The sequence below is a fragment of the Channa argus genome, chromosome 9 (genome assembly GCF_033026475.1).
Source record: "Channa argus isolate prfri chromosome 9, Channa argus male v1.0, whole genome shotgun sequence".
Classification (NCBI taxonomy): domain Eukaryota; kingdom Metazoa; phylum Chordata; class Actinopteri; order Anabantiformes; family Channidae; genus Channa; species Channa argus.
This window is the reverse complement of record NC_090205.1, coordinates 7,249,675-7,275,555: the sequence shown is the minus strand read 5'-3', so window position 1 is coordinate 7,275,555 and position 25,881 is coordinate 7,249,675. Positions and strand designations below refer to the sequence as shown.

General features: G+C 42.3%; 1 protein-coding gene across 3 annotated transcripts in view; it reads left to right on the top strand.

Moving 5' to 3' along the window:
* The window catches only part of tbx15 (T-box transcription factor 15), a 37,252-nt gene extending 12,832 nt beyond the window's left edge, over window positions 1-24,420 (top strand). For all 3 annotated transcript variants that reach the window (XM_067516694.1, XM_067516691.1, XM_067516692.1), the window contains exons 3-8: window positions 1,159-1,260; window positions 9,999-10,170; window positions 16,620-16,787; window positions 17,341-17,405; window positions 20,040-20,137; window positions 22,489-24,420. In XM_067516694.1, coding sequence (XP_067372795.1) covers window positions 1,159-1,260; window positions 9,999-10,170; window positions 16,620-16,787; window positions 17,341-17,405; window positions 20,040-20,137; window positions 22,489-23,321 — 1,438 coding nt within the window. In that variant the 3' untranslated portion in view covers window positions 23,322-24,420. The remainder of the gene's footprint in view (window positions 1-1,158; window positions 1,261-9,998; window positions 10,171-16,619; window positions 16,788-17,340; window positions 17,406-20,039; window positions 20,138-22,488) is intronic.
* Window positions 24,421-25,881: the final 1,461 nt, after the last annotated feature.

Sequence of the window (25,881 nt, the reverse complement as noted above, 5' to 3'; positions counted from 1 at the left end):
GGCTCTAATCAACCAAAAGCTGCCTTTTTTTTCCTGGTGGTCAACATGCTGACCTGGCTGAATGGATTTCACTAAGTCTCCAGAAGCCAGTCAGTGTGAAACTGCCTGCAAATAAAAATTACCATCTTCCCTGGACAAAGAATAAAATTGGAGCCACGTATTTACAGTGGGTTCCTGTAGTGAACAGTCCCAGCATCTGTGTGTTTGCTGGTTGACGGGGTCACTCAGCGCTGCACAAACAACACACTGTTTACACCATCCAGGAGGTTGTTACATGAACGACAAGGACTCATCATCTCCCTTCATTTCACAGACGGACGGAGAAAAAACAACATTCTGCTCGAGTAGAAAAAAAAACAAATTCATGTGTTAGTGCAGCTGGTTTGATATTTAATTTCCCCAGGATGCCACACACACTATCCAGCACATTCACCCACGAGCAGAGACTTTCAGCTTTGTCATTTACAAGTTAATCCAGCAGTTTGTGTAATAATTTATTGTGCACAGTAGCTGAGGGGAGGCGCCCCGACACTCGACTGCACATGCATCGTCAGCACTGCTGCATCCAGAATGAAAAGCAGCGTGTCCCACCATGGACAGGTGCTGCCGCTTGTCATCGGCGTGTAAAGCGTTTGATGTTCTTCCTGAATCAGAATCATAGATTGGTGTGAATTTTAAAGTGAAATGGAAACACAAAAAGAGTTTGTGGTGCTTGTTCAGTGAAATCATGTGAGGTGACTCCTTTTTTTTTTTTTTAATGATCTAAAGCTAAAGTTGGGGTCTGCACCAACTACGTTGCCAAGCATTAATCCCTGTGTAGAAATTAAAGGTGGTGTGTTTCCTTTATGAGTATGATATTGCTATTTCTCTTTGTGTTCCTCCCAAACACTGCTGCAGAAATGTGGATTGTCTAAATTGGCTGTATGTGGTTTTTTTTTATGTTTTTTAAATTTCCCTTCATGAATAAAATAGTTTTTTTTTAATGTAGCTGATCCTAAAGTTCATCAGTGTAGGCTCAGTGGACAGTCTTATTGTCCCATGGCCTAAATGCTGTTTTGAGAGACACTGTTGGGACACGTTATTCTTTGTGTTGTTTCCGTAGCTGCAGGAAAATAAGACATTAGATGTATCAGTCTGCTTTTCTGTTTTCCCCTTCAGGAGGATGTTTCCTGCCATGCGGGTAAAGATCGCTGGACTGGACCCTCATCAGCAGTACTACATCGCCATGGACATTGTGCCTGTGGACAACAAGAGATACAGGTATTTTCCTCACACACAAACACATGAGCGGGAGTGAGGGCCTCTGTCAGCATAGCAGACATCTGCATCGTCCAGAACAGATGTTTCTCTCTGAAAACCGTTCCACAAAACTGACTTGACAGTAAATTTAATTGTCTTTCCAATGTTTTATTTATGTTCCTCGCTATTTTTCTCCCCCGTCCAAATGCAAAAATGCATCCTAGAGTTTCTCCACCAAAGTGCTGCTTAACCAAAAAAAGATTTCATTCTTTTGGGTTTCACTGGGGCGTTTAATGTCCCATGCTGGTCTCAATTCTGTTTCAGATGCCTTACAGCCACAACAAGAATTAAACTGTGGTGAAACTGCTGAGTAATTGTATTTTTCATCTACATGAAAAAAAAAAAAAAAAAAAAAAAAAAAAGTCAAACGTACAGATGCTGCACACCAGCGCAGAACGACAGCTTTTGGCCTCCTCAGTATGAAAATAGCTGTGTCAGTCATCAGAAGCTCTTTTAATATATGCACAGCTGTACATAATATGCGCTTGCACAGTCATATCTGCATGTGCAAATGCATGAGAGAGCCTGCTAAAGCTGGACACAAAACCATGCTTTCCTGGAGGACTCTCAACTGTCGGACTGAGCACAAACAATATGACCTAGTTGGATTGTTCTCTTCATGCCATTTCTCATGTTAGATTAGTTCGTAACTGGATTGGGAAAGATTCCCGCCTTTTTTTTTTTTTTTTTTTCATTTTTTGAGTTACTCATAACTGCTGCGAGGCTGCTGCCTTTTTCTCAGCGAGGCATGAAATGTATTTACTCCCATCATTTGCATCCATGACGTGAAGTAAAAGTGATTAAAGTGTGCATGTGCTGGAGGAAAGCTTGTGTATGATGGATCTCTCTGGATATGCAGTAAGACTGATATCCTGGCCCACGGCACTAGTCCCTGAAGTCAGAGCCAGAGAGAGGAGATTGAAATGTATTCATCATCCCACTGACCGAGCAGCAGAGTCAGAGTCCTGCCTGCAAATAGGATAACTCTCAACATCCAACTCTAATGACGGAAATGGGAAAACACGGCAGTCTGGATTTTGGGGGGGAAAAAAAGGCAAATTTGTGATTGTGCATCCATAGCCGTTGCTATAGTGGTCGACTGTGGAAGCTATACTGGTTATTCTTTAATAGCTCAATAATATCTGTTATGACAGAAACCGGTAATAAAATGAAGTCAATGAGATAAATATGAATATAAAAAGTAATGCAGATACAGGCTGTTACTGTGTGAGGCTAATGACCCAGAGCCACCAACATCTAACATTTGGCCTCCAGTTTACTGGTCCCCAAGTCATGTTTTTATTTTCCAAAACAATTTTAAAAAGTGCCTGTGCATTTTGTTATGCAAAAGTTAGTGACTCTAATGATGAATATGGAACTGATTTAATTATAAACTAAAGTTCCCATGTTTATCATACGGAAAGAAGATCTCATCCATCACTGATTGATTTTGGACAAATGTGAAGCTCAAATGTGGCATTTGTTGACTTTATTTGTAAAATAGTCTAGTAAAAATACTATTTGAAATAAAACACAGAATACATTGCTGCTGCGTTTGACTAAAAAGATTTTTTAAAAAGTAACTAAAATCAGTGTGTTATTGAACTCCAGGTACATAAAAATTCTCAGATTCTACATATACATATTCCACTACAAGTAGCGGTATCACTTAACTACACTCAAGTACAAAAGTAGAAGCGTGCAACTAAGAAAACAATGTACAACATTCTTAACAGTACTTTAGAGGTGAAAAGTATCTAAGTATTGTACTTGAGCACAATTTTGTGCTATTCCTGCTTTACTCACTATTTTAATTTTCTCCTACTTCACATTACCATGACTTAAAGTGCACTTGTATCCACTGCCATTATTTGAAAGCTGTAGTTATTAGTTACGTTTCATAGGCAAATTAACAAAACACAATTTTATGATTTTATTAACTTTAAGTGTGAAATTTACAAGCTACTCGGCAGTATGTACAGTATTTGAAATTATTATCATTCCATTATGAACACATGGTCATTAAACAGCATACGGTCTCCATTGATACCAGATTAATCTTTAATGCATCAGTACTCACAATCAGTTTTAGTACTTTAAGTGTTTTCACAGAAAATATTATTCTTGCAAGTAACTTTCTTTAATCCAGAATGTTTATTTGTCACATATGTTACCAGGCATTGCTGCTTTTAGTAAAGTAAATAATCTGAGTACTACTACTTAGTTATTTACCACCTTGAGTAAAGAAAAAACTATCAGCCACTGAAGCTTATTAACCTCTGACCTCTCAAACTCAAACCTAAAATCATTTATATGCTCAATAAGTTTATGAGAAGCTACATAGACACTTAAAGCTGTGTGTTCTCAGTTGTGTATCAGCAGTATTTTAAAGGCCTACTCGGCCTCTAATAGCAGCTGCTGATCAGAAAGTTAAATGGTGAAAAATATGTTTACGAAGTTGGTTAGTTTTGTTTCCATGTGAGACTGAATATTTGATTAAAGGCCAAGACAGGCACAGATGCAGTATAGTCCTTTCTTTGAAGGAAACCGAGAAAAAGGCTGATGTCAATGACAAATCACTGGTTTGTCAGAAAGAAAAGAATCATGAAAACGACAGATGAATAAATAAAAATAAAAAAAAAACCTGAACTCTGACGTGGGCCTTTGGTTCGAGCTCCCCGCGTCCGTCATTCCACAGAGCGGTTTATTATTGTGCAGTTCTCCAGCAGAGCGTAGCAGACGTTCTGCCCTGCCACCTCTCCTCGTTCTCCTCGCTCTCCCAGCAGCGAACCAAGACATCACGGAGGATTTTTTAGAGGCCAGAAGAACTTGTAAAATTAAATAGGATTTTCTTCCTGGCTGGGGAATTTACCACAGGGCTTTGCAAACCGAGCTGGGAGCTGTCACTGGTGTGTCTCACAGGCCTGGAGAGAGAGACTGGGCTCTGGAAAGACGGTCTTTATTGGGACTGACTTGCTTTCCTTGGGTTCTGTGCCTCTCTTTAGGAGCGTCTTGTTGGTACAGTACTCATTAAATCTCCATATATTACAGCTCTTTCATGTGGACGGCGGCTCTATTTTCTCTTAGCTCAAACCCCTGAACGTGGGGACCGTCTGGCTCCTCAAACATACCTCATCCATTCAGCTGTGTCAGAGCATGTTGTGCTTTAACACACACACACACACACACACACGCGCACACATGCACTCAGCCAAGTACCCACAGACAATTAGGAATGTTAAACTCACACAACTTTGTTTTGTTTTGTAAGTCAGTCCCCAAACCTCCTGTGTATAACCCAGATCTCCAGACTCAGTCTGATCTTAAACCTGCTTGTTAATCCAAACTGAAACTTCATCCTAAATCTTACATTAATCTAATCCAATCTGAGCCTGTGTGAATGTGAGATTTGGCAACATGTTATGTTTTTGGAAACTTTGTCCTCATAAGTATAGCAACACTATACCCACACACCACTGGAAACAATAGAAAAATTAATAAACTCACACACACACACACACAAAACACTCAATGGCTTGTTTGTTACTTTACTTGTGAGAACAGTCTTTGCTCTTGTATTCATCTCTAAAGATTCTTTATTTATCTATAAATGTGAGGGTTTGTGGTTTTAATAAATGTAGAAACACACACACACTGCACTCAGTTTTCCTTTTGCTGTAGTTGGGAGGAAACACTTTGGCTTTGTGTGCTGCTTAGACTCTCTAACCTTAACCATCACAACAAAATGGATTTGATGATTTTGAGGCGTAGCATACGTCTGCATACATTTGTTTTCTTGAGCAGAGGGATGTTTGGAGGCTGGAATCTACTCCCTCAGTAGCAGGCAATCGCTCCTCTTTCTAACATATGGACTATACACTGCACCTTATACCTTCCTCTTGTAATATCTAAACCATGAAACACCCATTATGCGTTTTCTTTATTATCCGAATTCCGTGCGTCATAATAGTCACGTGATTGCAAACAAGCTATTAAAAATGCCCCACGGACTCTTCTTAGAGCGCATGGCGTTAAGCCATCTTTGTGAAAGCTTTTGGTTCCTGTTAGTATAGAAATTTAAGAAGACACACACATATTTATACAAAGTATTCGCTTACAAACACACACAGACACACACCAGTCCCCCCTGAATGGTAATTTGCTTGCAGTATTTGCTCTATCGGAGCAGTAACCCAATATACAGCCTGGCTTTGAGGAGTGAGTGAGTGACACACACACACACACACACACACACACACACACACACACACACACACACACACACACACACACTCAGACGAGCTGTTTTTCCCTCTGTTTGTTATATGCATTTCTATATGTGGGTTTTATGTCTGAACATGCCTGTGTGTTTATCTCAGTGGGCGTAATTGTGTGTGTAGCAGAGGAAGAGAGAGCAGTGCAGTGTGCATTGCAGTTCGGTTTTGTCAGCTGTATGGTTTGGTGTTTGTCTGAGAAGGGAAAGGACCCCCTCCGTCCCCCCACCCCACCCCACCCTCCCCCATCTGTCCAGTAAGGGTGTCACATAAAGCCCAGTCTTTATTGATCGTGCCGGTGCCAGATGGCAGATTTATGGAAGATGAAAGCGAGGAGACTAATCAGATTTCCAGTCCTGTTTGGGGCTAAAGTTTCCTCGTTCCTTAACACTTTTCCTGCTATGCTGAGCGTAACCCTAAACAGCACCTCCAAACAGGAAATTACAAAAATGCCTGGCAACCTTTGTACATTTAAGTGTGTGTGTGTGTGTGTGTGTGTTAAGGTCAAATATCAGAGCTGTTTGTGAAGGTGTGTGCTTGGCATTAGATATCGTAAAAATGTGGTTACGTGTAGTTAAGGGTTGTTTTTTCGTAGTACATTCACCTGCATTTTACCATTTTCATGTTGACGTTGACATCTTCATGTTGTAAATGATATAGTGCTTCAGTTAAAGGAGTATTTTCTTTCCTGTTAATGGCGTATTTTGGGGGAGTTGGTCATTGTCCAAAGGCTGCGGAGAGCTGTGTGCTGTATGGATTTCAAAAGGCAAATTTGTAAAACTGAAAGTAACCAGATCCTATAATCAGAGGCTAAAGTAGTCATTTTTATAATACCAGTGTACAAAGTGACATTGTAAAATGTGTTGAGCCTGCAGTACCACCTCAATCTGCAGCTGCTCTCTGCTCAGGAGATTTCACATCATGACTTATCACGTAACTTAAGCTAGTGATAGCATGAGACTCGAAATCAGTCCACTCTGCTCCACCGCACTCTGCTCCGAACTTCAGGAAGTCACACCTACCGAAATGACAATGAATAAGAAGCTGGAAATCAAGCGGAAATCATTAAAAATCCCTTGACTGGTTACACTGCTGTCAGCTCTGTTCAGCGTTTTCAAATTTTAAGCATCTTTCCAGTAAAAAGATATTTGTCTGTGCTGTTCTCTCGCTCTGCTCCTGTAGCGTCGTTCTCAGCTGCTTCTGGCTGCTCAGCACCAAAAAGGGGAATCAGTTAGCAGAACTGTTAGAATGATGTTGTTGTGTTGCTGTTGGACGCTTTTGCTGATACGTCCACATAAATAAAAGAGCACATGCACAGAAAGAACCTTTAAGCCCTTTTCAGACATGGGCTACATTTCACTGTTGCCTTCGCCAATCTGTTATCCAGACACTGTGTTTATGTTCGTCCCAGCTTCATTCAAACATACACACAACCACAACAGGAGAGATCCACGGTACGTACTTGACATTTGCCATCCCTCCAAGATCGAACAGTTCTTCAAGTGACCCCAACAGGCTCCAACATGGTGGATGAACACGAGTTGGTTTCAGGAGAAAACCTTTTCACGCGTTTCTTCGTTATTGGCATTCTCCCGAACGATCAGGTTTTTAGTGAGCTGATCGTCCAAAAGATGCCTGGAACTGTGTCTAAGTCCCCTCCCTGTTCACTTATTCACTTCTCCCTGTATAATGTACGCTAAGTACATCATTCAGCAGTGAGCAGTCAGTTGGGATTTCGGACACTTACTAGCCATGTAGCCATGCAACTGTCATGTTGCATAATTGCTAACAGATGTTAGTTTCTAAACGTGGGAGCTTTGCATTGTGGGATAGTTAGCAGAAAGTGTGCATGCAATGCAAACTACTGTTTGCAAGTTTTGAGTGCACTATATAGTGGACTGTCAATATTCGGACCGTACTAAAAAATGGCAAACACACTACATAGTGAGTAGAACGTGATTCAGACAAGAGTCTGTCTGTCTGTCCTCCTGTACAGAACAGCGTCCCACATTTGTACATCGTGTGCATGCCTATGTGTTGATGCAACTGCATGCAGGTCAAACTGTAAAATGATGGATTATTGCTCATGTGTCCAACCTAGTTAGATTTTGCGTAGACGGGGTGTTCGTGGAGACGCGGAGCCGACACATTCAGATGCCGTCAGATTAATGGAAAGGACTGCGTGTGTTAAAGGGGCTTTAACGCTTGTGCTGACTTGTGAGAAATGCAGAAACACCACAGCACTGAGGGCTTTTTGGGACGGCTGACAATTATTGATTATCTTACTGGGAGTATCGGGTTGAAGTGCACAGCTGAGTTTAGTTTGAAGTCTTTGTTTGGACAAATGACAAAACAACAAAACTTTAGACATTAACATACAAAAGCAAACTTGTCCTGGTGAGATGACAAAAATCTCACCATGTGGCTGCTGAGAACCACAAAACCAGCTCATCTTTGAAAGCCAAGTGAAAACTGCATTCCTGTGATGCTGCTCAACAGACAGGACAGAGGAACTTTGCAATTACAGCCATTGATTTAGGAGACGACTTTTTCAAAGGCCACTGACAAGTAAGTAGCTGACGCTAGGGACGACTTTGGGGTTCAGTGTCTTGCCCAGGGACACTTCAGCAGCAAGGCAGGCGGTGAACCACTGACCCTGTACGTTAGAAATAAGCAGAAAGTGTGCACATGAAACATGAGACAGTCTGTATGCAGGTTTTCTGGGGCCAGAGCTTCTTACGTAACTGTTCACATGTACTTTTTTAAAGAGCTCGGTTAAAAGACACAAAATGACCAGAGAGAGATGCACCACAAGTACAAATGGAGTCAAAAAGACAAAACCCTAAACTGTCCAAAAGAGGCACAAAATGACCGATAAAAAAAAAAATGAAAGTCCCAGAATTAGACACAACGTCTTAAAACAACAGAAGAGGGGCATCAAGGGGGTCGGACCCATACATAACCATTTTTGTGAATCTGAAAAGAATTGGTTTCCAAACGCAATGCTAGAAACACACTAAGCTGTTAAAGCCCCTATGTAGCTGACTTTACTCCAACATGGCTGCCACAGGCTGTTCGCCAGCCTCCCGCACACACCTCCCTGTAAATGCGTGTGTATATGTTTGTGTTTACTGTGTCTTTTCTGTGGCAGAAGGAGGCTGAGTATGTGTTTTTGCCTGTATTTTAATGTATTTATACTTGGGTTTTATGAGTGTGTGTGTGTGTGTGTGTGTGTGTGTGTGTGTGTGTGTGTGTGTGTGTGTGTGTATTATGGGGTGGTGCAGCCCTTCAAGCCTGTAACAAAAGGACCAAATGAGAGTTTTGTCCATGTTTCAGGAGTGAGTGATGACTTTGGCAGAGACGCTGCAGATAAAACACTTTTAACCGAGCGCACGGCCAAAACTAAAGGCGAACAGCTGTGTTCTTTAATTCTGTCTTTCTCTTTCTTACCTTCTACCTTCCTTTTATCTTTCGACTATCTCAGTTTCTCCTCCTTTATCAGTTTTGATGACTCGGGCTCATATTCTTTTTATGACTGCTCTATCTCTGCTTTCCTTCATTGCCTTTTTTGTGCCCTCCTTTCTTGGATTTTATTCTCTAATTTTCATTCCATTCTTTTATTTCTTCTTATTTATATTTATTTTCTAACCAGTGCAAACTGCAGTAACTGGTTGTTTGTGGACTTGTGGAGAAGAGGATGAAAGGAAAAACGTTTTCTTAATTTGTCTCTTTTTCTTTCTTTTTCCCGGCCATTTAATGGGTGGGACCCCTCTTTGCACCCAAACTCTCACACATCATTATCAAATATTGTGGCTGTGCTTAATTGAAACTATGCAGGCGAGTGTGTGACTGCATATGGATTATTTTATGTTGCTTTTGTTAAAAATTTCAAACACAACGAGGAACCAAAAGGGGAGCTTTTTAAAGCCGGTGTTGTGGCAACGTGGCCGAGTGTTTGGAGTTTTCTCTCCAGCCGAGAGAAAAAAAGTCGAGGTGCCGTAGCCTCTTTGAAATGCAAACAGGCTTTATAATCACCCGTTGAACCCTGAGGTAACCTCAGAGATTCAAAATAGCAAATGATGAGGGAATATTCATCCTGGAGACTCACACACATCAGCATTATGAGGAACGTAAACATGATTTAGAAACGGCACACAAGGTGACGCATGCAAGAGATGAAAAATACCATTGTTGAAGACGTTATTGTACTTTTTCTTCTTCATTTATTTGCAGTATGATCCTTCAATAATGTGCTGTAGTTGCGAGTACTTTACAGGGCTGTACAATATTAAACACTTCCTAAACATCTATGTTTGGTGATAAAGTGCCTCATTGGCAAACTAAACTAAACCAAACTAAAAGCTACACCATCTTTCTTTCCATCGCTGACGCTTGATCATGTCGTTTCTCCCTCGTGTTTTCCAGGTACGTGTACCACAGCTCCAAGTGGATGGTTGCAGGAAACGCGGACTCCCCGGTGCCTCCGCGGGTCTATATCCACCCGGACTCTCTGGCCTCAGGAGACACTTGGATGAGGCAGGTGGTCAGCTTCGACAAGCTCAAACTCACCAACAACGAGCTGGACGACCAGGGACACGTAAGAGGCCTTTTCTGCTACTGTGACTGCTACCTGTGTTAGTAAGAAACAAGAAAATATCTACGCCAGTTTGACAACGCAGATGCAAAATGTATTTGAAAAATGCCAATGAAAGGTGCTGTGGGAAAAAAAAGGAATAGAGAAGTTTCTGAAGGAGACATCAACCAAATGCTCTTTTACCTTCAAACAAACAATTAAAAACCATGTTCAGTAGCTTAAAGTATCACCATAGCTACAACATGTGTCCCAGCTGTATCTATCACCTTTAAAGACCCTGGAAACAGCCGTTGCAGACAAATGAATTGTTTCTCAGGGGCATTAAAAAGTGATGGACACACCTCTTGGTAAAAATAAGGTAACAAGTACCTCAAATAAATGTAGTTTACCTGTTTTCTCTACCACGTGTAATTTTACGCGCCGTCAAATCGGTGACGGTGTTTCGGGAATTTGCCTGCGTGTTGTCTATTTGCACGTTTTCTTAAGGTGCAGTGTGTTGGACTGTCAGGGCCTCAGTAAAAGCAGTTTAATAGGAGCGTCCCCCAATCACGTCGCACCTCTCCCCCCATTTCCCTCTCTGATCTGGGGCAGTAAAAGTAAAAAAGGCTGTGGATCAGCTGATTGAAACACAGGGTCAGTGGTTCGACTCCCAGTTTTTACAGTATATAAGAGGAATCAATTCAATGCAAATCACTGGAGTGATGCCTGCAAGAGCCAAACGTCTTCTACATATATACACATATTAGATAATTCGTTTTTTGTTCATAAGCTTTAATTGCAATCGTACAATTACAATTAGTCATTTAACAGATGATTTTATCCAAAGTGACTTACAACTAAGCAATATGGGGGTGCAGCGTTTTGCCCACTCGCACTTTAAGCCAGGAGAAGCGTGGACGACTGCTCTACCGACTGAGCTGCAGTTGTGGCGTTTTATCCACCTTGCAAGTCACTTGTCTGATAAAACTGGTCAAATGTTGAGCTTGGAGGCTGAATCATCAAACCCATCAAATGGCAGCAGCAGACGCGTGGGATGCTGTGAACAAACACGCCTGAGCTGCGTCTCCTAAAACTGCCCCCTGGTTCCGAGGCAGTTTTAGGACAGAAGTAGATTTGATGTGTTTGCTTGAAAGGTACAGTGAAATGGATTTTCATGGTCTTTCTGTTTTCTTGACCCCATGAGCCACGAGGCTTGTTCTGAATTTTTCTGCGACACATGACAGTCTCCTCTGCCACATGCAGACCCCCCCCCTCATGCTTTGAAGATGGGCCACTCTGAGTATGATTAAGTTTGAGAGACATTAGAGGCCTGGGATTTGAACCCAAGCCCTTGCTTTAATATAGAATATTCATTTCTTTCATGGCTCTGTAAAGCATTGTGTAATGAAACGGCACTTAATGCCTGAATTTGATTTGCAGTACGCTCCAGCAGCCACACCGCTGAGCTAAAATTTAAGTCTGGCCACAATCTGTTTGATTTACTGCCTTGCTTGTATCCGTTCAGTAACAGAGGTGGTGAGCTAAAGTAAGTCTCTTATTGGTCCTCGGCTGCTCTAACTATGTACTGTGGCTTTCGTAGGTGAAATATTTGACTGTAATGCAACAAGTTAGACCCCAATTTGTTTGATTTACTGCTTTGCTTATGTATAATCACCAAGCGGGCGGAAAGCTAAAGAAAGTCCCTCAAATGCTCTTTCAACTTCGCTATAGTTAGTAATGGGTTTCATGGGAAAGGGACGATATTAGGTGAAGGGGAAACCATGCTAGCTTTTTATTATTAGCACTTGATTGGCACCTTATGTTTAAACCGGCAACGACAGCTAAGAAAATACACAGCCACGCGTTCAAATTAATAATGTGAAAATAATAAAAAGTGTGCACTAAGAGTCGTGTAAGAAGCAGAAAAAGCTCTGCTAAACCCTGCGTGTTGTTACTGAGTGGTTTGTTGAGGCGTCTGGAAATCTAGTTTTTCAAAGCTATTCAGTATTTTCTTTCTTAGTAGGGATTTATTCGTGCGCGTGCAGAGCATATATATTTTTTTATCACCAACCTAAAAAACTGATCACATTTCTAAATATTTAATCCCAAATGTTCCTCACAAAAACAACATAACAGTTGTACAAAGTGCACGATTTCAAGATGACAAAGGTCTGAAGAATGGCAGCTCTGAATCGAACTGAACCTCATACCTCAAAGCTCATCAATTTCAGTTTCATTTTAGTCATTTGTGGCAATCAAAGCAGATTGAAATGATATCAAAGCCAGGCACATGTCAGCTCCATGGGCTTTTATTAGATGCTCACATAATGTGAAACAGTGGAGGACGGCACATTGTTTTCGACGGAGGCTCCTTTGGTCTGAGATGCTGTTGAAAAGAGAGTGAGGAGCTGCTACGAATCAATTTCCCCACAGCGATCGCCATCGTTTCAGAAACGCTAAAGGAATGAAATGGGCAGAAAAGCGCAGTGAAGGCACCATGTCACAGATGATTCCAGCACTGCGACAAAATGGCGGCGTTCCGTTTATTGTGCTGAGAGCTGTGGGGGCTGGCAGGTTCCTGGTCTGTCACAGCTCTGCAGATGATCACATCAGCTCAGTGGTGACAAATGTAATAACATATGGGTGTTTGTGGGCGAGGATTCACATGCAGAGCTCTGTCAGAGTGAGGGGAGTTCGTCTTTCCTCCCCCGTCGCTCTGTTTGAGGGCTTTGTTTCCCTGGAGGAGGTTTAGAGGCCAAAGGAAATTCATTTCGGAGCTTCCTGTGTGGGAAACCTCAGCACTTCTCCCTTGTCCTCCTGACTTGTGGTGTCATGAAATGTCTGCCTCATCAGAAACAGACACCCGTACATGTCATGAATCATCAGACGTCACAGCGCACAACAGGAGCAGAGTCTGCGGGAAAAAACAATATTTATCCTGTGTCAGACGGCACGTTGTCCTGCAGGCCAATCAACGATGCCTCAATGAGTTTGCAACCTGGTGCCGAGGTTTGATTCTTGCGGTTAGAGTTTGCCTGTAACCCTGTTTTAATACAAGTTCAGACTGAGAGCGGATCATTTTATCTTTGCTCTCTCTTCTGTGTGAAAAACAAAAAGAAGCATAACAAGTTGCAGGAGGTCATGATACAGTACGTGTAATATTTCCATTCTATGCTTTGTAACACCTAAACCCTGTCAGTGAGAAATGCATTTAATTATTACTAATTAATAGACCACTTATGAAGCAGATTATCAGCCCATAAAAAGAGACCGATTTGCCAAATAAACATATATCAGAAGGCTGCAGTGACTACTGTGGATGAAACAAACAGGAGGACACATCCAGGTCTTTGACCTAATAACAACTAACAACCATGTAAAAAATAATTCAGAATTAGTTATGACATAACAAAATGCATATTGAGTTTAGTCCACTAATAGACTCTCCACCTGTTTAAAAACGAGCTGTAGGCTGCTCTATACGTTCATTAGGGTCAGAGATTTTAGTTACTGTACTCAAGTGCACTTTTCAGGTGTTTTTACTTTATTGAGTATTTCCATTTCTGTTTTACCTGACTACTAAATGATTTACTATTACAGATTACTGACCGGTGCTGCTCTACCTTTCCAAGTTTTGCTGTTCTCCTTCTACAACATGTCTCTATAATTTTGCCATGTTTTTAACCTGTGAAAGTTTGTTAAACAAATCTGGATGAGAGATTTTTTCCTTTCTGCTAACAACAACATATTGAGTAGGTTTAAAACCCGTCGTTTTCTTCGTGAAGAACTATTTTAAACCATGTTGATGTACTTTTACTCCATTATTGACTTGTGTACGTCTACACCTTCTCATAAGGTCTCAAATCGTTTTTTGTTGAGTGAGGAATTGTCCAAATAATACTGTACGTGTTATTCTGCCACATTTTTCATCTGTATCAAGTAAAAGTACTTATTATGGAAAAAGATGGCTTCTTATTATAATATAATACATTATTATTATTTTTAATGATACATTAGTTTAATTGTAAACTAATTTATGTCACTTTAGCTTTTCTGTTGGACTTGTTTCATATTGTGTTTATACTTTAAATTGATTCTTTATAGTAAATATGAAACAGCAAAATAACAATTTTTAAGTAAGTTGTGTAAATATAGTCATCAAATAAGTCCAGTGGATCGAAATGATCAAGGTTTCGCTCTGTAATCTAAAATATAAGCACGTCTAAATATACTAAACCTAAATATAGTTTTTGCTGTAATCCAGAGCAAATTGTATTTCTACGTGTATAGATTACTTAACCTAATTGTATAGAATTCAGAATCTTTCTCTGAGGATTTTGGTCGTCAAGATGCATTAGATCCAAGATCCATAAGGACAAATCCTCTACTTACATTTATACATTCGGCCTTATTGTTAGAGCTCCCAATCTACCTCACATCCCCTCTGCTCATAACGCACGAATTAATAACAATTTAACCTCAGACATTTGTTACGTACACACCAGCCTCAGCAGCAATGACCCTTTTAATCGAACTACAACGTGAATCATGACTACTTTCTGTCATTTTGTGACTTTTTGTTTTCGTCTTCACGTTCTCTGTAGATCATTCTTTCATAACAGCTCACGTTTTATGACGATGAATGTTTCTACCTGAATAAATGTGGTTTCTACAAACAGGGAATCCCACTGAAAACTAGCAGCACAGATTTGGGTTTATTTGGATACTTCTGTGTCTGGCTGGACCCGTTAGAATTTGTCCTCGTGGGTTCAGATCTGCTTCATTCTGTCATCTGGTCTGTGGGAAAACCTAATAAAACTCCGAAGCAGGGCCGGACTGGCCAAGAGATTGTTGCTTTGTTGTTAATGATCCATTGGACTATAATGTATCAGCTCTGTGCTGCGTTCAAAACTCCACTGAAGTATTCTCATGTAGTCTATGTTCAACTTTTGCCCGTCTTTCTCCTGTTTGAACTTTTATTGATGTAAAGTCTTCACAACTGCAGTAACGCACACAACGTTTTGTAGCCTGCTCATATGCCGTCAAGTCAGAGTCCTCATTGTTCTTGTCTGTGCTCGAGCGTTTTTTCACTTCATTACTCATAGTGCAACCAGTTTGCCATCAAATGCTAAGTATTCTGGACATTAAAGTGTTTTAACTGATCTAAGCTCTTGTGTAAAACTTGGTTTAATTTGACCAAAGGAGAGTAAACTGTCATTTGCTCGCGTCCAGAGGATTTTCAAAGGAGATGAAAAAATTACTTTTACCTATCATGAAATGAAAACATCACTTATTTAGCCTAATTGTATTTGAGCGTGAACAACTGTCAGCTTATGTCCTCTGGCTGCTCTGTAAGTCGTTTGTTCTGAGTTCAGCGTGTCAGTCGCGTGATCCGCTCTGACTTTTCTTCACCTCAGGCTGGCTGGGGGCTGAAAGCATGGCTGTGTTCTGCGTCTCAAGGCAGCTGTAGGTGTGTGTGTGTGTGTGTGTGTGATTGCTAAGCACCTAATGAGAGTTGTTTCAATGCTTGTTGCATTGTAGTATGAGGGTGTCTGGTTGTACAGTGGCTGAGTCTTCATGTTGAAACGTTAACGTCTGACAGGCCACTTTAATTCTGCAATTCCCTTTTTCAAAGTGCTGTTTTACCAATTGAAAGAACAGCAGCAGGAAATAAACCCACAAAATGTGAGAGTATTTCTTCCCCTTTGTGTGAAACCGATGCTGAGACGTTCAGCCAGGAGACATTTGTTTCTTTGGGGAAAATCCCAGTTTTGCACATTTACAGCACTGAACACATGAGAAAAGAGACACCACAGCACCACCCACACAGTTTGATTGACAGGTGATCTGTCAGTGTGCCAAAGCGCTACAGAAGTGAACAACAACACAGATGGAGGCGAAATTGTTGGAAACGAGGACTGCAGATTAGTGCAGGAGCCCATTTGTGTGAGATTTGAGGTCTGGAATTTTCACTGTAATGTTTCTGATACTAGCCCCCCCCCCCACGGCCCTGTTTTGAAATGACCCCCCTCTGTTGTAGCAGAGTAAGGGGGTGTCAGGGGTGTTCAGCTCTGGGGAGGTTTTCACACTCTCAGATTAATCAAGAGCAGACCAAAACCCTGAGGCGAAGCTGGGCCCGACACCGTCTGACGCCTCCGCTGTGAAATAATGCTTGGCTCTCTGATGAGCGTCGACGCACTGGGAACTGTGCTTCGTGTCACAAAGCCCTGATGGTGCCTGTGCCGTGTGTTATCAGAACTTTTGAGGGCCTTCATTCACCAAACTAAAGCCCTGGAGACGGACATTTCTAGATTTCTATTCTGCGCTGTGTATCTCCTCATTCACACAATTAATCGCAGTGAACAGGACACGAAGAGACAAAAAGCCGGATGAACCTTCCCAGACATCACTACTGTTACTGTGAGCAGCATTAGCTTCTGTACACTTCACCTTCTCCCCTGTCATATTTGCAGATCATCCTGCACTCCATGCACAAATATCAGCCCCGTGTTCATGTCATCAGGAAGGACTTCAGCAGCGAGCTGTCTCCAAACAAGTCTGTGCCCAGCGGGGAGGGAGTCAAGACCTTCAGCTTCCCTGAGACTGTCTTCACCACCGTCACTGCCTACCAGAACCAACAGGTACAGACTTTTTTTTTTACATACTTACTTCCTCCCAGGGAAATGGCTGCTGATCTGTGACCCTGCAAATATCATTTTTTTTTCTTTTTTTTTTGCAGCCGCACTTGAGCAAATGCAAATTGAATCATTGAATTCTCTTCTGAATTGTTGTAATTTGGTAAAATCCCTGCACCTTTTCCTGCACAAATGACCGTCACATGTTTCTGTGTGGCTGAAATGAACTCAGAAACACCCAGAAACACATTTTACGCACTATAAACCCTAATCAAACCCTCCTAAAGCTGTTTTCATTTCCAAAATGTGTCCTCTCAGATGGTGTATGTTGAAAGTATTTGGCAGCACAACATAATATGGCAGGAATCAATGTTTATCTCCAGTTTAGGGAGAAAAAAAACCCAAAACAAACACGTGATTTGCCTTTGTTAATAATATCATTTCTTTTGCAAAACCAGCACTGAAATGTTCTCACGGTTACGTGTTTTGGATAAAGGTGCATCGTATTCCTTTTTCAAGATGGACCAATCACTGTTTTGCACATTTTCCTTGATTGCAGATTACAAGACTAAAGATCGACCGCAACCCATTCGCTAAAGGTTTCCGGGACTCTGGCAGAAACAGGTACGCTACTTCTAACTGCTCAAGCTTTACCCATCGCCGTCTCCACATGCTGTCTCTGTAGCTACTGGCGGCCTCACTTGTAGCCGACGACATGCAGGTCAGCTCCAATATACAACGCACAGACGGGTATCCATCCACGAAGAGTCCAGACTTTGTTCACAGGATCTCAAGGCTATTGAGTTTGTTTTCTATTTCCTTTACCCTTTGCCTAAGAATTTCATCTAGTTACACAAAACTGTGAAAGTTGTACGTGCAGATTAGTTAGGAGCCGCTTCACACTGGCAAATAGTCACAACGTGCTGTTGGAACAATGGTTACATGTAATTAAGCCTGTTTTAACTTGGATGTCCTTTATTAACACACCATCTGCAGTCGTGGCTTTTTATTCCCAAGACTTAAAGCACACACACACACACACACACACACAATGCGCCGGGCGGATGCTTTTCAGTTTTCTGTGACCTTTCCAACAATCTGAGAACAGGTCAGATACTTTACTCTGCTCTTTGCATCAGCTGTTTCCACCTCTCTCTCTCTCTCTCTCTCTCTCTCATGTCTGAATTATCATATATAACATTTGTGGAGGAGAGAAGGGGGAAGGCGTGGGTGTGTTGAACCACCAGACCCCTCCACACATGAAAGCAGCCCCTTCATCTGGTCTGCATTATTGGCACACAGATATTTGAGACATCTTTTTTCGTTTTTCAAACAATAGACTGTTTGATTTATGGAGTGGCATTCGGATTTCATCGCAGGACAGCTACAGATGAAAAGATAACGGAGAGCGAGACATTTGTCCGAGGCAGGGGAGAGAAAGGGGTTTTATCCTCACGTATGGTTCGTGATTTCTTCAATAGGTTTGGGCTTTGTTGTAATTCAGAGAGGGAGAACTCGGCTTCGGTCACCTTAAAAAAACCTGTGCAGAGCCGCTAGCTTCTGAAGCTTCGTTTCATATTTGATCATTCTTGATTGTTGTTGGTGAGCTGAAGTTCTGACCTTTGACCTCCTTTCTGCTGCTTTTTATAGTTTTGGCAATTTAAGAGTTTTAACTGGTCACACACTGTAAGTCGCTCTGCATAAGGGTTTGTGCTGCATGAAATGTGACTGTAGATGCCCTGTGGAGCTGTAAGTTTAGAGGTTTTACTTTCCTTTAGCTTAGATGTGACTTTTTAAATAACAAAGATGTTTGTTCAGGCAAAACTGAAGGACCTCTTTATGGGTTTAATGTGGGTGGGTATATTTTGGCTGTATAAATGATAGACATTTTTAAGTATCTATAAGAAAAATAGTCTTTAAATAGACTTTCTTAGGTTTAATCCAGTCTTCCCGTGTACGAAAGTGGAAAGCAACTTTAACAGCTCGGAACAAAAAGCTGCAAACATGAAAACAGGTGACATCTTTTATTTTTGTTGCTCCGCCACAGTGTTGTTAAACGCTTTATATTAGCATACGAGCCACATTAACAGCCAGGCTAAATACTATGAAACTTGTGAATGCAGCCTGTTTGCTGTGGAACATGACCAACTCATTCCAAACTGAGGGGAAATTTAAATTAATAGAAAGGGGGAATCTGCACCGCTAATACTCAAATTAAGCAGCAGCCTGTTTTCCTTTTTCTGACTTCTTTAATAGCATCTTAATATAGAACTGTAAGTTATGGTGGTGACTGGGCTTTATGTTCGAGCGCAGGTCATTTGTTGGGTTTTGGTCCCGCGGCAGTGGGACTGTATGAATGAGTGCAGTGATGGCAGGGGCCGGGGTCGATTAACGTGGCACACTAACGAGCTGCCACAGCCAGGGAGCTGGTGGCCCTAAAACAACACGGCGAGCAGCGACGGTTGCCGGTCTCCCTGGAACGGGGCCGAGTGTTGCGCGGGGACGTAAATCAAGCAGTAAGGAGAACCGAGTACAGATTGGAGATGAAACGTCACCCAGATTTATGTGCACAGTAAAAACGTGCTCCTTTTTTAATGGCTCCAGTTTCCTCTGAGCAGAACTCCGCTTTGCCCCCCCCCACACACTCTGTCACTCTCTCACTCAGTCGGACTCATTTACCAGCAGCCTCTCAGACACAAACCGTATCACCTCCCCTCTCTCTTCAACTGATTTCTAGATTTTTTTGCTGTTTTTCACTAATCCTCTCACATCCATCTCACTCCTGCTCACTCCTCATGCACACATGCCGAGACATAATATTTCCTCAGCGACATTGTTAGGAAATTCCTTCAGTGGCTATTTGATTTAGGTAAAGCTGTACAATCGATTACATTTTGGCCTTTATCCAGTTTATAACATTTCCGTATCACTGTTGCACTTCTCGTGATAACAAAGGAAAGTGTAAAGTATAATTAGTAAAAACAAGGTTAGCAAAATTGTTGTGGCCCAATTCTTGAAAGAAAAGCAAAGTTCTGACCTGGTTTCCCATTATAGCAGTGGTATGAGAGGAGTTGGCACTGTTATGGCTCAAAGGCCATCATCAGATCATGGATATAACAAAAAGTTCTTAATAATCTTTTCTAAGACCTATATATTTTCTCCCGCCTCCATCACACTCCCAGAAACTGTTTATTTGCTCAGTCGTATTTTTAATTGTGCTGTTTTTAGGAATTCTCTCTTTCTGAATGTCTCTGTCAGGACTGGCCTGGAGGCGATCATGGAGACCTACGCTTTCTGGAGACCTCCTGTGAGGACCCTCACGTTTGAAGACTTCACAAATATGCAGAAACAGCAAGGTGTGTAGCTGCACCGAAACAGAAAAACAGTTTCGAAAATCCTGTCAGTCTTTGTCTAATTCTTTGTTTTATAGAAATATAGAATCTTACCCAACGAACTGGGTAATATGGACCCTAAACTACTGTAAAGCTCATTCTGCCATTTTCTAAAAACACTGTAGTGTTACATAATACTCATTCTTGGCATTAATGCACTTTAGCAACAGTAAATCGCTAAGGCTACTGTTTGACGCCACCAGGTAGCTCCATTCTTTCTTCATTAGGCTTCTGACTTATTATCATTTCTTAAAACGATTGTATCCGTCCACTTTCCTCTCAGCGACAGAAATGTTAATATGATTCACTTGCAAGCAGAAAGTACAATATAAAGTAATAAATGACATCATCGTTGAGTTCCACATCGACAGCGGTGTATAGTGGTAATTAGCATGACCTTGCTGCATGCGCTGTCCCAGCCTGAACTCTCCCTCTGCATATTTTCCCTGCGTATCTCACCACACAGTGCATCAGCTATGGTTGTCCTTCATGTGAGCTTGGCCATACGCTGCTTCTCTGCCAGGTCGGCCTGTGTCTACTGAACTTTTCACATCACACGCAGCCCTTGAAAATAAAATTGTTAAACAAACCCCGTGGCTTTTGGACGGCTCCGCAGCACGAGTCGGCGTCAGTGGAGCCACCTCCCTTTGTATCGACTCCAGCCCCGGCACAAGGTCTTAGTCATGGCTCATATCAAGGGCCTCGCCGCTGTAAAACGTGCTCCCTTGCTGACCCTATCTCGGATAGCTCAGGAGTTCAGCATGACGTAACGCTCAGTGTTTTGTCTTAGCCGGCGACACGTGTTTGTTATCATTAAACTCCTCCAAAGTGTTTAGGAATGAATTAAAGTCCTTGCTCCACTTGTGAACCCCGTGTCACCCTTTGAGGACACTGTGGTGTGTAGTGAGTGTGTAGCTTTGCCCGTATGGCAGCACACAACCTTTTCCCTTCAAATAATCAACTGTTCCCCCTTGGCGCTGAAGCACCTCGAGGCCTTCCAGGCAGAGGAAAACATGACATCACCAAACGACCTTTTTCTCTGCTCTTCTCTCTCTAGCTTCTCATCCTTACCTTGCTTTCTCACTCTCTCTCTCTCTGTCTACCCTCCACCCCCACCTCAGCCTCCCACCAGCCCCCTTCCTCATCTTTAGCAGAGCAGAGTGCTGCAGCGCTATTATCGAAGGCATATGGTGCAAAATCAGAGCCCAGGCCAAGCGAGTCCTGGATTATTTAGTTCTGCCTCCTCGTCATTCTGGTTTCAAACTGAATTTCTCCAACAGCGAGGTGAACCCGAGCCAAGTTCTCATTAATAGAGAAATATGACATTGATATCCCGCAGCTATCATTTCACTCTGAAAGGCTTGGACTTAGTGGATACAATTTGTGCCATAACATATATAACCTCCCCGTTTTCCACTTTCAGCTGAATCAGTATAGTCCATGTCTAAACTGAGAGCTTGTGACTTTTTATGGAGGAGAGAACTGGGGATGTGGAGTTGCTCTGCTGACCAGAAACGGCGCGTATTTGTCTCCGCATACCAGCAAAAAAATTTATTACATGGTTCACGATCTCCTATCCAGCAGCAATTAGTGTGAGGGTTGGAATTTGAAAAAGTCCATCTGGATCCACAAGGTTATTTATTCACTTGGCCGCAGGTGAATTCATACTGCTTAGTTTATTAGTCTGACTCGGTGCTTGTGGACCACTGGGAAGTTATATTATTGGTGATTATTACTGCATTCTGCTTCTGTCGGCTTTTTATGAAGAAAGAGACAAAAGCCTCCGAAGCCTTCGAATTCCTTGGTGCATTCTGTGGCCATGCAGACTTACATTTAGAAAACTTTAAGGGACCTTCCCACTCGTTGTGAAAGACAGTTTTCTTGCAAGGTAGAGAGGATGTAGGGCTCCTGCAGGGAAATGCAGTTTTTTACTCTTCACAGGAAGGTCAGAGATAGATGGGCAGGGGATGCACCATCACTTACCCATTACATCAACTTCAAATAGCTGCTTGAAAGCCTAGAGAAACATTTTGACGTAACACGAAGGAGGCCATCACTGAAATTCTAGATGACCTCACCTGGATGAATGAGAGTCAACAACCCCAACAACACACACACACACACACACACACACACACACACACGACAGTGGGTCACATCTGTAGAGAAAGCTTTTAGTTCAGAGGTCACTTGGCTCTTGAGCCTTTGAGTATTGTTTGCATGTCTGGTCCTTCTCAACTGAATCTGCTCATTTATTGTATATTTAAGTGGCCGTAATGCATTTTTCATTCCTTTCGTGTTTCTGTGTGTCCCAGGTGGAAGCACTGGCACTTCTCCCACCACCTCCAGCACTGGAACCCCGTCTCCTTCCGGTGCAGCACACCTTCTATCTCCCTCCTGCTCCCCTCCAACCTTCCACCTCGCTCCCAACACCTTCAATGTGGGCTGCAGAGAAAGTCAGCTCTGTAATCTGGGACTATCGGAGTACCCAGCTTGTGCTCGCAGCAACATGGCGGCCCTGCAGGGTTACGGAGGCCTGGCTGACAGCTCCTACGGACGCCTCCAGGCTGCGGGTGGTGCTGTGGCCTCCGCTCAGCCATCTGAATCCTTCCTGCCACAGAGGACTTCCTCCCTGATTGCTGCTGGCATGCAAGGCAGCACTCATGCCTCCCTGAGTGGTGGTGGAAGTGGAAGTGGAGCTGGAGGCAAGATGGATGCCTACGGCAGTCAGCTTGGCTCCTTTCCAGCCTCACAGCTTCAGTATGTGATGCAGGCTGGAGGTAGCTCCAGTTCTGCCTCATCCTCTTCATCTGGCTCCCCCCCTTCCTCTGCCCACATGTTCACTGGGAGCCACCACCATGTGCAGCAGGGCTCCTACAACGCGTTCTCCCTGCACAACCCTTACAACTTGTACGGATACAACTTTCCCACTTCTCCTCGCCTGGCCGCCAGCCCCGAGAAGCCCCAGGGAGGTTTGCTGTGCTCCTCCTCAGCTGCTGGGGCCTTCGCTGAGCGCCAGTACCTGTCCAACGGAAGCATGGACACTATGCACATGATCGGCAACACCGCCAGTGGCCAGCAGGGCAGCAGCTCCTGTGATGGTCGTCAGTACGGCTCCTCTTCTCAGATGTCCATGCACATGGCGTAGATGGACCCTCACAGTCCTTAAGGCAAATCTCTTATCTACAAGCCCAGTTTGGTGTTGATGTTGAACTGGCTTTTTACATGAAGATTAATGTACTGAAGTTAAAAAGAATCCTTTCAGAAAAGGATATCATCTCATGATTTTGTGTTTAAAGACACTCCACCACTTACAAAGCATTACAAAGGGAGTCAGAACTATTATTTAATTATCTTTGTATTAATAAAGCAAAAATAGGGACGTCAACTTGACTCTTTTACTGTTTCTGACAGGAAAGGAACAACCTGGCATCAGCAAAAGGAGGAGGTGGTTCAGAAGGGATTATCGGTTGTGAATATGTTTTGGTGCAATAGTTGCAACACACTTTTCAAGTGACTCATTCTTGACTTCTGGGGAATCAACAGCTATCTAGTTCTGACATCATGTAACCAAAGAATTTTCGCTGTGAAGTTCTTGCTTCACGCAGCACTTGTGCCGTATCGTCGCAGAAATGTCAGGGGGTCATTGGTTCACCGTCATAGTCTGAAGTTTTTGCCGGAGTGAAAGGGACAACTGGACAAACTCCGACTCACTGCTCCACGTACATGCAGGAGATGCAGTATCTGGGCACTTAGTGGCCGGTTGATGTGCTAAACTGGGTGAACACATGGACACAGTAAGTCAAAGGACTGAAAAACTTCATCCTGAAAACATCCAGCAGCCACGTATATAAGAGTTCATGGCTCTGCCAAACAACTTCAGTGTTTTTGTTTTTATTTGTTGTTTTTTTTTCATAGACTGGAATGGCTTCACTATTTTTGAGTGGATTATGTTTTCAGGCATATAAATATACATAAATAAATAAGATGGCAAATACAGTCATAACATAAGCTTAAAGGTTGTGTGAAACATTATAAAGAAGCAATAGAAAAACAGAGTAAAGTATGTTTGGTGTGTTGTAGAAATGTGTATTTAAGTACCGAGCAATGTAACAATGTCATGGGCCGCTCTGTTATAGAAATGTGTGAAAAAAGGGGAAATAAAGTATTTCTTTTTGAGGCATTTTAAAAATGTAAATACAGGTGCCAAGCACTAAAAAGCTCAATTAAACGCTTCAATTCATGTACATGGTTTCGCTTCTTCTCTCTTCATTAGCTATAGATTTTCAAGGAAAGTATTCTGCAGAAACTAAGGCTTTGTGGTCAAAGTAAAATGAATTAGGACAAAATGGTTTTATTGGTGATATGTCATGTAGATCCCTGAAACTCGGAGGAAACGGGAGTTAAAATCCAAACAAATCAAAGTGTTTACACTTTGACCAAATAATGATGCTGTTACACACTGATTGTTCTAGATTTTACAGCTATTGACGGATTGACATTTAACAAAACAGTATTGCGTGAGTGTGGGACTCGATGTCCCAATCAGTCATCGCCTCTGGGCTACAAAAACAACAAATGACACGATTATTCACCACACGAAAAACCCCACATCTGCTCTCCTCCACATCACAGGCAGTGGCTTCAAACACTGCATCGATCATAAACCAAACTGGATGAAAATAACCCAAAAAGCACAATACAATTATTACAATACAACAATGCAATTATTCTGTTAAATAATAGAATAGAGTAGTTCTTGTGCCAACTGCACATAAATATGGCACCTGTTTAAAGGGGCACAGAGATCCTCTTGTAATCATTTGCAAAGAGAAGGAAAAAGTGCAGCGTTTAGGATCATTCCTGCAGCTTTGTCCTTCCTCTCTTCTTACACCGACGCACACTCCGGGGATTTAGCCGAGGCCAATCAGCATCCATTACACGGATGTCTTCTGAACGGCTCTCCCCAATCACTTCCTATCATGCGTAGGGCTTCGACCATGAAATATTGTATCTGAACCATCATCAGAAAATAAAGACCCAGTATTGGAAACACCTGTTTTTCCAAGCATGACTTCAAATAATGAGCAGGGTGATGTACTGGAGAGAAGTGAATGATTTCAGAATTTGGCTCTGCTCCATATATCTGGACATTATTTCCAAAAATTATTCACATTATTTGTCTGATATGCACCCACCCTCATGTTCCAGCAGCTCTTATAAGATAAAAAAATAAATAAAAGTAATCACCCCCGCTCCCCCCTCCTTTTCACCGCAAATTTACCTCAGGACCTGAATTAGGAGATGTATTTGTAAAGAGAAGCTCTGCACATGGATCTGTAGAGCAGTGGAATGACATAATGCACAGCAGGTCTGTTTTTGTACTGTAAACTATCCATCAGATCCTTAAGTGGAAAAGAATGGCCAAGTTTGACTGAAAGCCACTCTCTGCCTTTCATCGTGGCGTCTTTCATTAGAAACGAACCGTGCAAACAATCCCATGGATTGATTCACGACACAGTGCCACCGGCTCGCTGTAAAACACGAAGCTGGAACAATTGGAGATACAGAAACCGGTAATTTAACGAGATCCTCTGACAAGAGATGAGAGGAATCTGGTGCCTAATCTGCTGCTTTGAGCCCATTCTGAGTGACAGCCCGCTGACTGGAGGGTATCCCATAATCCCCCTGTCTCAGCCATTGATCTC